The 19,614-nt window shown below is 42.0% G+C and overlaps 1 protein-coding gene across 7 annotated transcripts in view; it reads left to right on the top strand.

Moving 5' to 3' along the window:
• The window catches only part of TAB3 (TGF-beta activated kinase 1 (MAP3K7) binding protein 3), an 87,417-nt gene that overhangs the window by 62,775 nt on the left and 5,028 nt on the right, over positions 1–19,614 (top strand). For 3 of the 7 annotated variants that reach the window (XM_040468896.1, XM_040468894.1, XM_040468895.1), the window contains 4 exons: positions 855–1,015; positions 5,824–5,917; positions 8,727–8,810; positions 15,702–15,803. In XM_040468896.1, coding sequence (XP_040324830.1) covers positions 855–1,015; positions 5,824–5,917; positions 8,727–8,810; positions 15,702–15,803 — 441 coding nt within the window. Of the gene's footprint in view, positions 1–854; positions 1,016–5,823; positions 5,918–8,726; positions 8,811–15,701; positions 15,804–19,614 lie in introns of those variants that run through there. The other 4 variants (XR_005788254.1, XM_040468897.1, XR_005788255.1 and 1 more) reach the window with 4 other exon arrangements.

Genomic DNA, 19,614 nt, shown 5'->3' with positions numbered 1-19,614 from the left:
ACCTCACAAACTGTGAGATAATGACCTGAGCTGAAGTCGGATGCTGAACTGACTGATCCACCCAAGCGCCCCCGTATTAGCTGTTTAGTTTTATTTAAATGTTTAGTGTTGATTAAATATTGGGCAGTAGCATAGCTGTCAAGAATAGGGTTATTGCTTTCAGAGTTCTCTGTTTTAAAATATGAACACGTAGGCATGATAATGGTGACCTCATAAGGCTGTTTTTTAGGAAGAACGTGCATTGGGGCAAAAATACAGACAAGCGGAATCGATATTGTCAGAAAACAAACTACAGAGTAGGAAAAAGAGGGTGGGCTGTAGTTGATCAAAGTCAAAGAATTTGTGTCTGTTTTAGAGAATGGCCTGGAGCGTGTAATATTTATAAGCACTGTCTACTTACAAGTGGGACTGGTGATGAAGAACGTTGTTGGATTAGTTAATAGCCTAACTGAGGAAAAAGACGACAGGATTTTTTAAGTCTATGCAGATTTCAAGCTAGCTGAGAATTTATTCTTTCAGTATGTGAGGCGGATAGTAATTACGATTGTAATTAAATGTGCCTGGTAGTGAACCTGTTTAAAACGCACGCAGGCATAGTTAAAAACACAGTCTTAGGGAAACGAAGGACAGCAGAGCCAGCAGGACCTACAGAGGGTGTCATTTTGGTACGAGAGCCAAATTCAGGCAGACCTGGGAAAGGTAAGACAGCATTAGCAAGACACAAGAGTAAGTGCCCGCTCAGGTTGAGGACAGGGTTCCTTTGGAGTATTTTACGCGTTGGCAGTGCACGGAGAACTTTCCCAGTCACTGGTTCACTGTTCCTCTCTGCGATGACTCTGTCTGTAACACTGTAGCCTTGCTGTTACATCAGCGAGCAAGGATGGAGAGGTTAGCAAAGCAGTTGAAACTCGAGAAAGAGGAGCTCGAGCGCTTGAAGGCCGAAGTTAACGGTATGGAGCATGACCTGATGCAGAGACGGCTCCGAAGGGTCAGCTGTACCACGGCGATTCCCACGGTAAGTCCTCGGTGGCGGTGTGTGGATGGGAAGGTGGGGATGGTGGCTGTCCAGGTCACTCGTTTCTCTTGCAGGTTCTCTTCCCTGTAGGAGCTTTGTGCTTTTTAAACGATGGACAAGGGACTGTGGCCTTCAGTAGCTCTCATCAAACTAATGCGATGCTGGTATTTTTTTTTCACCTGTATGAATTCCATAGATTCATCCGTATTTTCAAATAACTGACATTTCTAATCAAGGTATGGCATCTCATTAACCGTAAGTTTTTGTCAAAGTAGGAAAGTGCTCCCTACTAAGTATTTTGTCATTTGTTCTCACGTGTCCATTTTTTCTTTGAAGCATGTAATATACATATAAATTGCAAAGGTTTAGAAGTTACTTATTGAAGCACATTGATTCAAATGACTTAGAACGCTATCGATATGAATCTGGGAAAGTGTTGACTATAGAGTATTTCCAGGCAGAGAAGTGTTGTTAAGTGTAAATAATTGTAGCAACTAAGATAGCAGTATTGACCGCAGTCCTAACAGTCACTGCTCTCATGCAAAGAGTTAGACAGTATGTTTTTAACATGTTTAGCACTGCTGATGAGTTCTAAAAAATGTTAAGCAACCGGGAAAGTTTTGAAACCAGCCTCCTAAAATCTTGTGACAACAAGCTTGCTCTGATCCGATCTGTCACTTCACCTTTGAACATTCATCTGTGCAGCAGGCCGTTTTTAGTTGATGAATGCGGTCCTGTGCTGGGTGCTTAGCGCATACCCGCCAGCGAGACGAGTAGATCTGTCAACAGATAATTCTAACCCAGTGGGGTCAGTGCTGTTTACGCTTGCGGGTGATGAGACAACTCCCCCAGCCCCTCGTCTGTGTGTGTGCTCTGTGCACCTCTGCCTTCCCGTATCCTCTTCTGGAGCTCTAAATGGGTAAGTCCTGCGTCTTCTTCAGGGCTTCACCTTAAACTTGGCTTCTTTCCATAGGGCCGTTCATTCTTTTCCCAACGTGTCAAAACTGAGGGAGGTTTCTGAGCATTTCCAAGTCGGGCCTCTTGCAGACAGCATGCGGCTCTGCCTTTGTAGACAAGTTTTTAATGGAGAATTGTTGCTTCTCAGGAAATCTGGGAACTCTGGAAATTATATGCAGTTTCATAATGTGTTTTTATATGGAAGCAGGTCCCTGGTTTCCATCTGATTTTCCTACGGTGAAGAGAGGGAAGAGGAAAAGGCCAAAGACCCACTCCTCAGGGAGGGCATTTGCTAAGGGAAGAGAGCACTGAGCTAACAAAGGGGTGAAGTTAAGACACGCAGACTTTCAGGAGGTAGCACATACAGGTCTCACTCGTAAGGTGAGGTTTCTGGAGTGTTAACAGGTTAATGTGCATCGGTCTGGTGGGGCATAGATGTTGAGGCTGAGGTGTTTGAAGATTATTCTGCTGGTCCTGGGGAAACCGGTGGAATTTGCCAGAAAGAAATTATTGATAAACAGGTATATTTAGTAATTGAAAGGAATTTAGTCAGTATTAGAATTTCAAAGAATAGTGTTATAAGTAAGAAGGGAGGATTTTACTTCAAATGCTTAGAAAATTATAAAGCTGTCTTTCAATAAAGGGTGATAAATTCTTCATTTTTTTCCTCCACTCAAAATCTTCATTGAATTCTGTGACTAGGGAGGTATTGAAGAATATAACCCACATGAGAATCTACCCTGGTGGTTGGGCACGTTGCAGTCTTTTAGGTTCTTATGGAGCATAAACAGATTTTCTTAGCATAAAAGGCATTTTCCCTAACCTAACCGTGGGCCCTGTGTTTACTGATCTATGGCTGTTGGATAATTCCTGCTAAGTAATTGACAGTATTTGAGAGACGAGAAATTTAAGCGTGTGATCCCCTTCCGTGTGTGCTGCCAGCCCTAGAGTAAAAGGAGGGACTATTAACAACGCCTGGGCAAGGGACAGTTCTAGCTGGATGTTCAGACAGTGGCTCTCTCTTCACTGTGATACCTGTGAATACTTATCTCTTGGGATTTTTGTTAGGATTAAACAATACATAGTAATGAATTTATGTAGTACCCAGCAAATAGTGAATAGTCTTATAAGTGTTGGTTGGACAACACTGGAAAAACACACAGATGAGAACCATTTTGCAAAACTGTAGCTTTAGGAACATGTATAACATAAGGGTATGTTACAGAGGAAATTAATCCAGAAATAAAGCATTTTGTCAGAATTCCCTGTTGTTGATGGAGGCTCACTTGAGGCACCAGGACATAGTTCACAGAGTGTTCACGTAGGCTCTGGAGGCAGAATAGTTTTGGCAATCACTGGCTCTTCTGTGCATTTGATTTTCCCTATCTGTAAAAGGGAATTACATTTTAATATTGTCAAGACAAAGAGACAATATATGTAAAAGTGTTTGGCATGGAGTGAAGTGCTCAGTAAATGGCTGTCCTTGTCCCACTCACATGTGGGATTACAGAAAAGAGAATCGTTTTGCGGGGTTTGTGTGTGTGTGTGTGTGTGTGTGCTACTAAGCTCCTATCTCTATCTTCAAGTTTGCAAATCAACTTCTTAACAAGCAGTGCGTTAAAAAAAAAACGTGTGTACCTCGGGAGCCTGAAATGCACATTGGTTACCAGCTACAGGTTGCAGTTGTAGAATTTAGAGAAAGAGTGAAATGATCTAAGGAGGGCACAAGTGCAAGATGGCCTCAATCTGTTCTTTGCAAAGCATTGTGTTTTTGTGTGAGAGAAAAGAGAATCGGAAGGGTCGGCCAGCTAAATGGTAGGGATACTAAGTACTTTGAGAGTTTTGCGATAGAAATGTTAGCTTTTTGCTGTTAGGGTTCAAAGATGAGACAGCTTCATGGTGGAGGGGAAAATGCAAGTTAAACCTTGAAGGATAAATAAGGTTTCATTAAGCAGAGAGCTGCCAGTTCCCCCACACCCAAGTGTTTCCTCTCCTTCATCTTGTTCTCAGCGGGTTTTTGGACTGACATCTTACAGCCCCAAACAACAGTGGTCGTCAGCCTTGCTCTCTGTGGTAACAACTTCTTCAGGTGCTCAGTTGACTTAAGGTATTTCTGCCACCTTCTGAAAAAAAGCTTAGAATTTTTGACTTTGTCAGATCTTTTACAACAACTCTAAATTACACACAGCCAATCTTGAAAGTCCTCCTCGAAAATACAGTGCACTTGTTGACAAATGGTACTGACTTTTCAGAAATAGCTCCCCCACCCCTTGGTTTCATCAGAAGCTATGAAAAAGGACCTAAGAATCTTACAGGGAAGTTATTTCTTTAGGGAATTCTGGTGGTTCTCCTGTCTTTGGAAATGATCCTGTTGACTAGAGCTGCTGGTATTCTTACAAGGAAATGTGCTCATAGCCTCTGGACTACCAAGTGTATTCTAGTATTTCCATACTTACTTATGTAGCTTCACTGTTTAGGACCATTGTGTCTGAAACACCCCCCTTCCTCCTGCACCTTCATAGGAAGATTCAACTCGTTTAGGTACCTGACTTTCCGGGTAAGATTCTACAAAGTGAGTTGTTTTTTTTTTTTTTTACATACTCCTAGCACTGATCCAAGGGCTTTATCTTTAGTGAAAATGCCCACGTCTATTTTAAACTCTTGATATTGCCTGGTAGACAAGGTATAAGCATTTTATGTGGTAACGTCCCGTGTTTTGCAGATAGGAAAGAGGCAGTCGTTAATAAATATTTCTGAATGACTTTCGTGTTCCCATAGCAGTGTAAGGAAGTGTAGCTCTTATTATATTGTGTTCTATCCCTTATTTCAAAGGTTTCATACTCGCGAATTTAAGGGGCAGTCCCACTTATTCCGAGAACACCTCCAGTGTGAGAGCTTGTATTATTGTAAATGGAGAGCCTTTTTGCTCATTTTTCTTGACTCTTCTATTAACATGGTGTGTAGAAAAATACAGGTTTCTAACAACTTCTGTCCTAACAGATATTCATCTTTTACCGTATATAGCTCAAAGCACATTAGTAACTGAGTTAATATCTGGGCTGTGGTGAACGCTTTAGTCCCTATGCCTCTGGAATTTAAAACCTCAATTATTTTTTTCCTGTATATATGTAAAGAACCTTAGAAGGCCAGAGGAAGTCAAGTCTTCCAGAAAACTTGAACTGAAGAATAGAGCATTCTTTACATTTGTCTCATAATAGAGCATTCTTTACGTTTGTCTCATGTATGCCCCTGAAACGCCTAAGGGGGGAGTAGGTTGGGCTGGAAGTCAATGAAGAAGGAAAGGAAGTTGGAGGCAGAGTGGAGCCCACTTGTTTGATGTAGGAGAAAAAGTGTGTTTAAATCCTGGTTCTACCACTTCCTTTCTTTGATAACCTTGGAAAAGTTTTAGGTCTTCGTGGGGCATCGCCTTCCTCATTTATAAACTGGCGATGCTTGCCCTGGAAGATGGTGGTGAGGAACGAGTAAGAAACCTCTGGTGAACAGTGTCTGACACTCCACATTAATTTAACTTAGTACTGTTGTCATTTCTACAAGCCTGGACGAGACTACAATCGTGGACATTGCTTGTTTTACAGATTGGTCCTCATAGCTTCCCTTACCATGCTCTGTGATTACAATGCACGTTTTGTGTTTATGTGGCCATACTGATGTCCCCATTTTACCTGACTGTTCCTTTCAGCGTTTAGGACTTCTTCAGCGTGCCCTCTTTTGGACTAAGGCCATATTCTTGGTAATAACCAGTCAGAACGATTAACGTGAATAGCAGTTCTTAAATGTTGGGCTTGATAATGACTTTCCCACAATTGCTATTTTGGGTCCTTTCTTACTAGCCTGAGGAAATGACAAGATTGAGAAGCATGAACAGACAACTCCAGATAAATGTTGACTGTACACTGAAAGAAGTTGACCTCCTTCAATCTAGAGGTATAGACTTGATTATTTGGTAAACCATAAGTAATAGTGTGGTGTGTTAAGCTGCTTAAATAGCCATCATTTTGGTTTCACAGATTTAAGAGAGAGTTTTTATCCATTATAATCCTGGTAAAGAGATCCCTCTGCTCCATGGCCATACCTTTGGGGGATCCAAGATAGTTTTACTTGGGCAGTTTCATCATTAAGTTCTTATCGTTTAGACTGTTCCGTGTTGTTACTCTGCGTTTCTCCTGTTTTAGTCCTTTACTGTGAATATTTGATATTGATGGGTCTTAATTATAAAACTTACTCGATTGATGTGTTACTCATCGAAAGTATCTGTAAAAATCGGGAATCAGGTATCCGACTATCTGATTCCTCAGTTTTAAAAGAAATTCCATGTCCTTTTTGTGTATCCATCACATGAAAACATCCAACTACGTTTTATACTTTCTGGATTTTGAGGTTCTTTTCTGGTTTGGCTCTTTTATAGAATTGTATTAGGTAGAAGCTCTCTTAACTGACTCTCGTGTACCCAGCTCCCCGGGCCGGAGGTGTTCATTCCCCCCACGAGATACCTGCTCCGAGTCCGCAGCCGCTGCGCACTCCTGAGCGGGAGGCCACACACCGGCCTGTGCCTGTCCTGTTGCTTGTAGCAGTTGAACGGTCTGCTCCGCGGGAGTTAGTCGTGCCCTTTCCCTCGCCTGTATATGCCATTTCCTGTATTTCTCTATTCTTTCTTGAGCTCACATGAACGCAGGAGGATCTGCTCTTCCTATAAAAAAAACCAAAGGCAGATCACTACAAAAAGAAAAAAGGCAGGAGGAGGTCTGCGAGCTAGTTACGGGTGAAAACTGCCCAGGGTTAAGGGGATAAGTCATAAAAACCTCAGAGGATTCTCTTCCATTACTCAAAATAAGACAAAATTGTAGATTCAGCGTTCGGCGCAGTAGCCTGCCGCCTCTTTTGGTGGTTCTGGTGGCACACGGTCACACTCTGTTGTTGACATGGTGTTTGGGGCTGCTTTTGTGCTTCTGCAGCACAGGTGAGGGCTGCCTCCAGACTGTCACAGGTCCGCAAAGCCTGACACGTTTATTCCCCGGACCTTACACGAGAAAGAGTTGGCCCATTCCCCTGGGGGACCTTAGAGGTGTACAGTTTATGTAAGACGGACCATAGAAAACTTGTTAGTCCACACACACTAAAGTCTTGTGCCAACATGGAAGGCGACAAGTCGTTTTTCTTACGAGGTCTGATTCAGCCCCTCCCCTTTTACCACCACTTCCTTTTCTTAATTAGGGCAGCTAAGAGAGCTTCTACTATGTTTTAAGAGTATTATAATAACGTACCCTGTTGCCGTGTTTAGGCAAGATGTAAAAGATAGGGAACAGTCTGAATAGAAGCAAATTTGAATGTGAAAGGTGCACAGCCTGGTCCCCTACCCTTCACTTTTCCCCCAAAGGTAATCCTAGAGACTCCTTGCTTTAAGCACTGGAAGAATTGCTGTGCGTGGTATGGGGGGTGGATACTAAGTATTGTCACTGTTTTGAAAGACTACGTCCATGTTTTTTGCTTGGGTGTTTTTTTGAAGCAGAACGAGGCACACTCAAACGGTTGGTTGGGACATTTGTAGTAAGCCTTATGAGACCTAGAAATTAAAACATCAGCTGTAACTTAATTGAGGAAATACATAGGCAGCATCTTACAGCATTGTGGCTTTCGTTTGTCTTCCAAATGCGAAAACGCATTTGTGATAAAACCTGCAAGGGAAAGCACTAGTAAGGTTTTAGAAGCAAAGAGCTGGGTTTTTGGTCTTCATTGGGCCACACACAGCTCTCTTTGGTACTGAAGTGTTTCTAAATCCCCTTTCATAAGGGGTCCAAATATATCCATTTTATACTGAATGCTCCTCTTCCGTACTCCAGAAAAACTTCAATGTTGGAAAACTTTCGTGGGGGCAAAATAATGTCTAGACATCAAGACAGCCAATATATTTGAATTGTCAGTGCCCTACAGCATTCTCTGTACCTCATAAGCAGAGTAGTTTTGAACCTTCATTGCAATCGCGCAGAACGAGCAGATTACGGTGATAGGTTTGCAGAAGTCGAAGCGGGACCCAAAGCTGACAGTGGATCCCAACCCACCTTGGAGGACTCATGGCAGGAGGTGGGGCTGAAATAGACACTAGGCCAGGGAGTGAACATCCTGAGAGAGTTGAAAATTTTGTAGCAAGACAAAATTCTCAGGGATTGTCGTCTTTATTACTCTGAAATTGGCACCTTATTATCTTGGATAAATCTGTAGGCACCATTCAGTATTCTCCTTTTCTTCAAGATAAGAAAGCTGTGAGCCGCTGCTACGGTAACTTGATTCCTCTTTGTACATTTCTGTTTCACTTCTTCCACAGTTTACTTTATCGTGGGTAACTTGTTAAGGTAAACCATGAATGGCATGAAAGATACCTTCTTTCTCACGGTTTGTTCATTAAAATCCAGAGTAACGCAAAATAGTTCAGCCATCCTTTTTCCTCATTGACCTCCCCTACGTGTGTCACATACATAATCCTCCTGCAAGAGAGTAGCTTTGCAGTTAGAAAAATATCCCTTCAGGTGATGGTTTGTTGATCAACACTGATGGGGTAGTTTGCTTGGGTCTTTTCTCACAGTGATCAGGAAAACATGTTCAGTGGAAAGAGGATAGGAGTTTTGAACCCTGGAAAAGTTTCCCTTCTTACATATTTTATTTCTATATATTCTTTAACAAAAAAGCCAAATAGGAACAAGAGCCCTAAATGCATATGGTGATTTTATTTTCTTTATAGGAAACTTTGATCCAAAAGCCATGAATAATTTTTATGACAACATAGAACCTGGCCCAGTTGTACCACCCAAGCCATCTAAAAAAGGTGAGTAGGGAAATGCCACAAACAGAGAAATAAGTATCAGAATGTTTAGCTGAAGAAATTTCCGTGAGCAAGATTAACTTTTCAGCACAAAAAAAGTTACCATAGCGATACTACTGTGCCACGTGTCCCCCATATTTTAATTTCTCAAAGGCACTACAAATTAGTGACTTCTGGAATTGTTGTCAAAGGTCATTAAGCGGGATATACCATTTAATTTTTTTAAGTGAAACAATATATAGCTAACATCGTAAAATGACTTACCTCTGTCATAACTGTAATCCTAAACTCTAGGATCCTAGTTTAGATCCTAACTGTAATCCTTCTTCTAAAATAATGAGAACTTGAAAGGTCTTACCTGAGAATGCAAAGTTGGAGTTGTAGATCTAAGCTTCTTAAGTTAGGGATGAGGTGTTTCATTTATTTATTTTTTAATGTTTCTTTTTTGAGAGAGCTCGAGTGAGGAAGGGGCAGAAAGAGGAGCTGAAGCAGACTCCACACGGACAGGCTTGAGGCCACAGATCACAAGACCATGACCTCAGCTGAAGTCAGATGCTTAAGCTACTGAGCCAAGCAGGCGCCCCTAATTTTTTTTTTCCATATTTACTTTTGAGAGAGGGAGATAGCCAGTCCGAAGCAGGCTCTGTGCTGTTAGTGCAGAGCCCGACCTGGGGCTTGCACCCACAAACTGTCAGATCATGACCTGGCCCAGAATCCGTCGCTCAACTGACTGAGCCCCCCAGGCACCCTGAGAATGCCTTTTTTTAAATGACCAGTAGAATATTTACAAATCTTGTTAGACTCCCTACTCAGGAGGTAATGTATAAATTCTGTGCTAAATAACGTTACCTTGATTTTAGTTGAATAGCTTTCTATGTATGTATGTAGTGGATGACTACCAAGTATCAGGTTTGGCACTGTGACAACATTCTGTACAGTTTCAAGTTGAAAGCCACTGAGTTACATTTTTAATCTAAATGGATAAAGTCATCAATGATATATATGGGTCTCTTTAAACTCGGTGTTGCCTGAGTATCTACTAAAGAAGTCTTACCTATTGGTAATCCAACAGACTTCAGTTAATGGATCCAAGGGCTGTTACCAAAGAATCACCCTATGTAACAGAATGCATTGACAAGTTGTTAATCTGGAAATAGCCACCAAGTTGGTGAGCAGTGTGTCCACCACGAGCCATCTCTGGTGTGGTCTCAAGGGCCCACCGCAAATAACAGAGACACTCCTTATTGCTTGGGGAAATTTCAAGATTTTAGTGGTTATCTCCCGGGAGCTGGGCATTAAAGCTCTACCTCTCTTTAAAAAAAAAAAACAAGAAGTTGGCCTTCCTTAATTAATTATGTATGTATGTTGATTCATTTTTGAAAGAGAGAGAGCACAAGCCGGGGCGGGCGGACACAGAATCGGGAGCAGGCTCCCAGCTGTCAGCACAGAGCCCGACGCACGGCTGGAACTCATAAACCGTGATGTCATGAGCGGAGCCGAAGTTGGATGCTCAACCGACTGAGCCACCCAGGCGCCCCTACCTTCCTTAATTTACTTTTTCATGTGAATTTATTTTTAAGAAAGAGACAGACAGATGAGGGGCAGAGGGAGACACAGAATCAAAGCAGGCTCTGAGCTGTCAGCACAGATCCAGATGTGGGGCTCAAACCACGAACTGTGAGATCATGACCTAAGCCAAAATCGGATGCTTAACCCACTGAGCCACCCATGCATGCCAGGGAAGGCCAAATTCTTTGAGCAGTGTTTAGAAGGAAATTTGTGAAGACACACTCAAGCCATGAAGGTTAATGATCAGTTACCTAAAATTCCACCTTTAGGAAAGAATAAAGTCAAGGAGATTGAAAGGTAAATATAGAAAGAACACAAATTATCAAAATAGTAAGAGAAATAATGGTTATCCATTAACATAATAAGGGAATGTGATCAACATCTTTATGCCAATAAACTCAGAACTTTATATGAAATGGACACATCTACCAAAACTGACAACAAGATGATACAGGATATATTAATAGCTGTCTATTAAAGAATTTGAATCCATTAACTCTATACCCAGATGGTTTCATTGGTACTTGAATTCTGTCAAACATTTAAGGAAAAGATACTACCAACCTTATGCAAATTTTTTGAGAAAATAGATGAGGAAAGATAGCTTCTCAGTTTTTTGTTTGTTTTGGGTGTCATCAGCAGAGCCTTGATTCCAAAACCTGATAAAGGTATTATCTATTCACCACCCCCCACACCCCTAGAAAAAAAAAAAACCAGAATTACACATCAATACCCCCTCCTTAATTTAAACCAAAAAAAAAAAAAAAAAAAACGTAATTTTCACAATATATAGAAAGGATAATGGATCATGACCAAGTTTCTTTTAGCTCAGGAATGTGCTGTCAGTAAAGGAGAAAAAGTTCATGCTCCTTTTACTAGATATAGGAAAAGCATCTGACAAAAGTCAGCCCCTATTCCAGCTATAAGGAGACTAAAACACAACTATTAGAACTAATAACTGCCTTTAACAAGGTCTTGGGACGGAAGGTGAATCTACAAGAACCCTATTTTTATGTACCAGCAAACAAGTCAAAAATGAGAAATAAATTCAACACCAGTGATAGATGTTGAAAACTACAAAACATTGCCAGAAGAAATTAGGGTATTACACCATGTCTGCAGTTAAATCACAAGTGGGAAACTTATTCTTCCCCTAGTCATTTGTACTTACACCCATTTTAACTGTACTGGGCAAAAGTAACAAACTGATTCTGAAATTCATACCTTATTGCCTAAGACCTAGAGTCCTCAAAACAATCTCTAAAAAGAATGTGATTGGAAGTCTTAGCCCTAATTTCAGGACTTAATATAAAGCTACAGTCATCGTAGTATGTTAATGGCATAGGGATAAAAAGTAGATAGAGAATAATGGAGAGCCCAGATAGAGACCCTCACTTACACTGCCCGATTTTGACAAAAGCACCAAAGCAGTGAAGGGAGAAAGGGAAGTCTTTCCAGCAACTCATTCAAGAACCTGGTTAACCATATGGAAAAATAACCCAGTTTTGATCCTTACCTCTTACTGTACACAGAAATCTAAGATGGGTCATACATAATGTAAGTGTCAGTGCTAAATTACAGAGATTCCAGAACAAAACCTAACATATACTTGCAACTTGGGTTTAGCGAAGAATTTTGAGCAACACAGCATGAATAGTTGGTACACTGGCCTTCGTTCAAGTTGAACATTTCTGCTTTTCAAGACGCACTGTGAAGAAAGTGAAAAGGCAAGCCATGGACTGGGAGGACATATTGAAAACATACCTGGTTAAAAAAAAAAAGTGGTATCTAGAATGTATCAAGAACCTCTATAGCACAGTAATAACAAGACAAGCCATGGGCATCTATCTGGGTGGCTCAGTTGCTTAAGCGTCTGATTTTGGCTCAGGTCATGATCTCACAGTTTGTGAGTTCAAGCCCTGCATCCGGCTCTCTGCTGTCAGCATAGAGCCTGCTTGGGATCCTCTGTCTCTCTCCTCCTCCCCCACGTGCTCAGGCACACGCGCACATACTCTCTCTCAAAAATAAACGTTGGGAAAAAAAACTTAAAAGGCAATCCAGTTTTACGAAGATCAAAACATTTGAGTCAACACTTCACAAACATATATAAATGGCCTAGTAAACACATGAAAACGCTCAACTTGAATAGACATTAACAAAACGCAAATTCAAATCCTTAGATTCCTAAAGAACGAGGTCTAAAACATTAATGAGAATGTAGAGCGATCAGAATTCTTACATTTCTAGTAAAAGTTAAAGATGGGGTGACCGTTTCTTGTAAAAGCACACCTTGATTCACCTGCCCTGTAGCCCATCATCAACTCTACTTCTAAAAATTTATCCAACGGAATTTAAAACCATGTCCACAAAGTGGCTTGTAGTAGAAGATTCATAGCGAATGTGTTCAAATTGAGCAAACACTGGGAATAGCCCAAGTGGCCCTCAGCAGGTGAGTGGATAATCCGACTGTGCTGTATTCACATGAGGGAATACTAGTCAGCAACACGAATCAACTCTTTTCACACACCACGTGCAGGAACCTAAGCAACATAATGCTGAAAGAAATAAAGCAAATCCAAAAGAATACATACTGTATGATTCTGTTTACATGCTGCAATTCATACACTAAATTAGTTTATATTAAAAAACAGAACAGCTTTGGTCTCTGGGAGTGGAGGTTGGGGATTACCTGGGAAAAGGCATGGGAGGATTTTATGGGCTAATGGTAATGTCTTGATAGGGATTCGGATTATTGAGGTGTATATGCAATTTTCAAAAGTACTCAGATGGCACGCTTACGGTATGTGTATTGCACTAAGTTTTACCTTAAACACTCACAAAGAAATGAGGAAAATGTCTTGACGTCACGTGGTAGGTCAGCTGCCAGGAGCCCGAAAGAGTGTTCTAGCAGTGGTCATATCGGTGTTGCAGACAGGTCATTGTGCCTCTGCCTTGGAGACCAACAGCATATACTTGAGGTGCGAAGCTCCTGTTTTGCTGGACTACTCAGCTAGGAATATCGTTAGGATGCCGTAATATCCAGCTTCATGTGACTCTAAGTACCTTTACTAAGGCGGCTGTATTCCTTGCAGCTTTGAGTAGTCTTCACAGTGAGCTGTAATTAAATTCCAACTGCAGTCAACTTCTAAAGTATGTATCCAATAGTCAGTAGATATATGGATCGTTCAGATAGATGCTTGATGCTCCCTGACGCTTACCCCAAGTGGCTTATCCTAGTCTACATACATTTGTTTTTTCTGTTAACGTTTATTTATTTTTGAGACAGAGAGGGACAGAGTGCGAATAGGGGAGGGGCAGAGAGAGAGAGCGGGAGACAGAGAATCCAAAACAGGTTCCAGACTCTGAGCTGTCAGCAGAGCCCGACGCGGGGCTCGAACTCACGGACCGGGAGATCATGACCCGAGCCGAAGTCGGATGCTTAAATCCAGGCGCCCCTACATACAGTTTTAATACAAAGTAGACTAGAAAACTAACATCCTCACTAGAAATGAATTTCTACTTGAGAAATCCGATTGAGCTTTCATTAGGTATACTGTTGCTGAGAACATACAATGGCACTGGTAGAATAGTTTCCTGTTATGTACCCTACCTTGTAGTTTTTCAACTTACTAAAAAAAAACAAAAGGTGAACCGTGCGTTTATTTTGAGAGAGAGAGAGCACACACACGCACACCTGGGGGAGAGGCAGAGAGAGGAGACAGTTGTAATGAAATGTGATGGATAGCACGGAGCCTGACTCAGGGCTCGATCTCAGGAACCATGAGATCATGACCTAAGCTGAAATCAGAAGCTGTTTGGTTTTCTCTATGAGGTCAGGTGTGTTGTCTTCTAAGCGTTCACATTTCAAAAACTAAATTGGCCTCTTCTCAAAAACATTTATGTACTTTAAGGTAGATTTTCTTGCAGTGCCACTTAAGATAAAATGTAAATAACTGACAGAATTGGTTTATTGGCTAAAACAAATGTCTTGGCATTCTTACACGTATAAATCCAAGTGGAATATGGATGTTTATCTGAATAGTAAGTATGATAATAAAAAGAGAATGAAGGGCGCCTGGGTGTCTCAGTCTGTTAAGCATCTGACTTCTGCTCCGGTCATGAGTTTGCGGTTCGTGGCTTCGAGCCCAGCATCGGGCTCTGTGCTGACAGTTCGGGGCCTGGAGCCTGCCTTTGGATTCTGTATCTCAAGGAAGAAAAAGAAACCTAAGGAAAAAGGAGACCAAGAACCCTTTTTGGACTGAACTTTGTCGTGAAGCAATTCCATGTACATGTAAGCTTCTCAGCTGCCTTAGAAAGTCCTCCCCAACCTTTCATCGGTAACACAGCGGTGAGAGCACTGACCTTGTCATCCCATGATTTGAGCCCTGGTCCTGCTTATTGCGGCCACCTGACCTTGTTCAGGTCTAGTCTGTGCACCGGAGAGGCGATCAGTCCAAATCCTCATTAGTTTATGTATTTTACATGGCTGTCCTAAGAGTCTATGAGAGTAGTAAGCATATGACACTATAAAAGTGCTTTAGAAGCTTAAGAAATAGAAGTTTATAGTATTCTTTGGAGCCTAAGGAGACCATTTAGTCTGCTTTTGTTTACGCTGATAGTGGAGTAAATACCTAGGCACCAGGCTTAGGATTCAGGGGCAGTAATTTCCAAAGGTGGATCATACTAGGGGATTGCCTGTGGGCTCAGAACTAATCAGAAAATGCCAAGATCCTTCTTTGGTTTCTAAGGGCAGATAACACAAAGGACTGCTTCCGAATAAGGTGTGCATTCACAGAAACAGTGTTCTAGCAAGGGATGCCTGCAGTCCGTACTGCTCTCAGTTGGTGCTGATTTTTCAATCACTGCTCTTCTTATTAATTATGAAGTACTGTAGCTTACTGTTATTACTGTAATGGATTCTTCGGCCAGCCTTACAGATCATGTGCTTTCAACCCATGATTTTCTAAGAACTGTTGCTTAATCAGGCCGTTGGCTCAAGTATCCCCTCCCAAATTTTGCCTTCACGTGGACCTTTAATTACTCTCACCGAGTTTACACCAGGAAAGTGGCAAAGTGGTGAAATGAGACATTTACTCCCAAGTAATTGTAGAGGCTGGAAAAGCTCAAAAGAGCCACGGTTCTACATAGGTTGTCGAAGCAGTATGAAATCGGGCACGCACCCTGATCTGAGCGCGGACGCTGACATGAAGTCATAGGGTAACTATTCAAGTGTGCGTGTCCCATGACAGATCCTTGGGAGCCTGTCCACTCTTCTCATGAACGGCTTTAATCCCTTTCCTACTGGCTTTGCTTCTTTTCATGCAGACTCATCAGACCCTTGCACAATTGAGAGGAAAGCCCGGAGAATTAGCGTGACCTCCAAAGTACAGGCAGACGTCCATGACACCCAGGCAGCAGCTGCAGATGGTTTGTACCTGTGTGTCCGGAGTTTGTGCACAACGTCCAAACACACGTGTTCACCCACGTAGAGTTACCACAAGGAAAGGCCTTTTTTTTTTCCTTTTAGAAAATTATTCTCTCCGAGTGCCTGGCTGGCTCAGGCCATGGAGCATGTGACTCTTGACCTCAGGGTTGGCAGCATGACCCCCACATTGCATGGAGAGATTCTTAATAAAAAAAATTAAAACTCATCTTCTCTGATGAGTTTCTAAGGCTGCGCTGCCCAATAAAAATACAACACAAGCTAGATATATTAAATTTCTTACGTTAAAAAGTGAAATTAGATTTTTTAGTATGTACAACATAATATTTCAGTAGCAAGTCCACATAAATTATGAAATATTTCATGTTATTTCAAACAGTCTTTGTAATCTGGTGTGGTTTTTTTGTTTTTTTATTGATTTTGAGAGCGTGCACGAGTGGGGGAGGGGCAGAGAGAGAGGATCCCAAGCAGGTCTCCACACCGTCATTGCGGAGCTTGGAGCCTGAGCCCGTCACGGGGCTTGAACTGACAAACTGTGACTTCGTGACCTGAGCCAAAATCCAGAGTCGGATGCTTAACCGACTGAGCCACCCAGGTGCTGCTGTCTGGTGTACGTTTGGCAGTAAGAGCACATCGAAGTGGCCGCTTTTTAAGTGGCTAGTAGTCCACCACATTGGATGGATTGCTTGAATAGCATCTACAAAGCAAGGCCAAGTAATTAATAAAAAAAATGACTTCTTGGGGCTGCTGGGTGGCTCACAGTTGGCTAAGCATCTGACTTCTACTCGGGTCATTGTCTCACAGTTCGTGAGTTCGAGCCCCACTTCGGGCTCTGTGCTGACAGCTCAGAGCCTGGAGCCTGCTTCGGATTCTGTGTCTCCCTCTCTGTCTCTGCCCCTTCCCACCTCTCATTCTGTCTCTCTCTCAAAAATAAAGGTTAAAAAGATTTTTTTAAAAATATCTTTTTGAGGGCCGCTGAGTGGCTCTGTCGGTTACGTGTCTGACTTTGTCTCAGGTCATGATGTCACAGTTTTGGAGTTAGAGTCCCTTATGGGGCTTTCTGCTGTCAGTGTGGAGCTTGCTTTGGATCCTCTGCCCCTCCCCCAGTTGCTCACATGCATGTGCTCTCGCTCTCTCATAAATATTTTTTTTTCCAACGTTTATTTATTTTTGGGACAGAGAGAGAGCATGAACGGGGGAGGGGCAGAGAGAGAGGGAGACACAGAATCCGAAACAGGCTCCAGGCTCCGAGCCATCCGCCCAGAGCCTGACGCGGGGCTCGAACTCACGGACCGCGAGATCGTGACCTGGCTGAAGTCGGACGCTTAACCAACTGCGCCACCCAGGCGCCCCATCTCATAAATATTTTAAAAAGCTTTTTTTAATTACTTTTTTATAACCCCTCACTGCAGTTTTCTCCTGCTTGAATTTTACCTTGGGATTCAGTTGAAATAAGGGTTCTAAAAGTATCGTATATATATGAGTTTATGCAAGTATTTTACTTGACTATTACAGAAGTAGGGGAAAAATCCCAGCCTAAGAACCAAGCAAACATGAAACTACCTTGTACTTTATTTTAGTTAAAAAAAAAAAAAAAAAAAAATCCTCTTTTACCATTGGCATATTTCCCATTAGGGAAAAAGGAGTTTTTCTCTTTGGGTAGAAGTTATTTACCAATTTTGAAGTTTTTACTAGCATCCTTTTAGGCAATTTGTTTTCTATATTCTAATGAGTGTATTATAAACATTATTGATTTGATTTGTGTGATTTGTGAAGATGGTTATTTGTATGGAAGTTTGGCCTCTTCAAATTAAACTTTAAAAAAACCCTGCTCATTTCTAAATGGGTTAATCTCTACGTGCAACGTGGGGCTTGAACTCAGGAGCCCGAGATCAAGAGTCACATGCTCTTCTGACAGAGCCAGCCAGGCACCCCTAAAAATAATTAGTCTTAAAGGAAAAGCCTATTTACTTCAGTTCTCTTTTTATCTTCTAGGAGGCTTGAAAGATTTTGCTTCTTACACAGGCCATAGGAAGAAACGATTTCACAACTGTAAATCAAATGAAAACAGACATCTAAAATGTCTTTTGGGTTTTAGATGCTTCTATTTCAGCAGTACTTCCTTGGGATGAAATGCACAGTGTCTTACCAATAGTAATTCTAAATTAGGTGCCTTTTAACTATTTTGGTAAGTCAGTTGAGAGTGATTTATTCCAAATTCAGTCATGGTGGTCCTGAAGGGGAGAATAATATGGCACCATAAAATAGGCCATTGTTGGCGTCAAGATTTATTGTAAGAAACTGCAAAGGCAGGAGAAGCTCTGACGACAGAATAGAAGTTGCCCTTTTGTCAGGAACAGTTACATGTACACTTACCACTCCCCCTCACTCGTTCGTTCATTCATTCATTCCATTCATTGATTCATTCTCAAGTTAGTTAACATACAGTGTAGTTTTGGCTTTAGTATAGCCTAGTGTTTCATCTCTTACATACAACACCCATTGCTCGTCTCGAAGAGTGCCCTCCCCCCATTTACCCCCCCCCCCCCCCGCAACCCTCAGCTTGTTCTCTGTATTTAAGAGTCTCTTAACCATTGGCCTCCTCTCTGTTTTTATCTTATTTTTCTTTTTCTTCCCCTTTGTTCATCTGTTTTTTCTCAAATTCCACACATGCCTGAGGGTGACCTTTATAAAGGCAGTCTCCACTTAGAGGAATCTCCTTGTCTGTACCAGAGAGAGCCTTATGACTGAATCAAAAGAATGGTTATCAGTGGAGAAAGGACGGGACTTACGCCTAGGGAATAGACCCCTATTTCCCGTGCTTGTCAGATAACCTTCTCTAACAGGCTTCCTCTGCCCTCCCTCTACCATTTTGCTTGGTCTTAAGCTGAAGATGATATTTAAACGGCCGCTTGGCCACCTTTGGGGAGTTCGTTTTCCTAGGTCTCTGCCCTGATATGTGAGGTACACATGTTGATGAACTTTGTTTTTTCACTTGTCTTTTTTTACCTGGGGTGGAGGGGTCTCCGTCAAGAACTCAGAAAGATAAAGGGAAAGTTATTTTTTCTTTTCCTATAGTATTCAACAAGAGAAGCCCCAAGTAGGTTGACGAACCCAGTGGTTTTCTGTTCTCTTGTCAAGCTAAGCTCCTTCTTGGATGAACCTGAGCCCTACTATGACCATTGGAAGGGTCGGGTCTGAAACTCAGTCCTCTCTACCTGTTGGGGCATGAATGTTCACTGCAGCCATTTGTCAGGAAAGGCACATTGCTACCACCAAGTCAGGTCATTAATTTCCAAAAGAATATACACTTAATCCCAAATGGTGGCTGATTAAAGCCTTTCATCTTAGTTTGTTACCTGCTTAGGAAGGCTGCTGACTTTAGATCTTCACCTCCTTTCCAGTTCACAGTGAGGATTTGGACTGTTTTACAGGTAGATTTTTCCCAGCCTCCTGAGTTGCTCCGGATTCCAGGGTCAGTTCTGTCTAGAGGTCTCTAGCCTCCTGCTCCCAGATACCACGTTCAGTAGGGATGTTCCTCAAAAAGCAGAATTTCCAGAGTAACTGTAGAAGACAAAAGCCGTTTTGAACACAAGGCCAGAGGGAGTGAGGCCCTAAGAGGAATCTAAGTTTCAAGTGTTTATAAAGAAAATCCTGAGGACCAACCAAGGGTTGCCAGCATTTTATATGGCCAGATAGACTGCCCCCCCCCCCTTTTTTTTTCGAAAACAAAGGCACGCGCCCCAGGGGGAAGGGGCAGAAAGAAAGGGGGGGCGGGAAGGGCGGGAGAGAATC

The sequence above is a fragment of the Herpailurus yagouaroundi genome, unplaced genomic scaffold (genome assembly GCF_014898765.1).
Source record: "Herpailurus yagouaroundi ecotype Mexico unplaced genomic scaffold, PumYag 67793, whole genome shotgun sequence".
NCBI classification, from domain to species: domain Eukaryota; kingdom Metazoa; phylum Chordata; class Mammalia; order Carnivora; family Felidae; genus Herpailurus; species Herpailurus yagouaroundi.
This window is presented reverse-complemented; position numbering and strand designations above follow the sequence as displayed.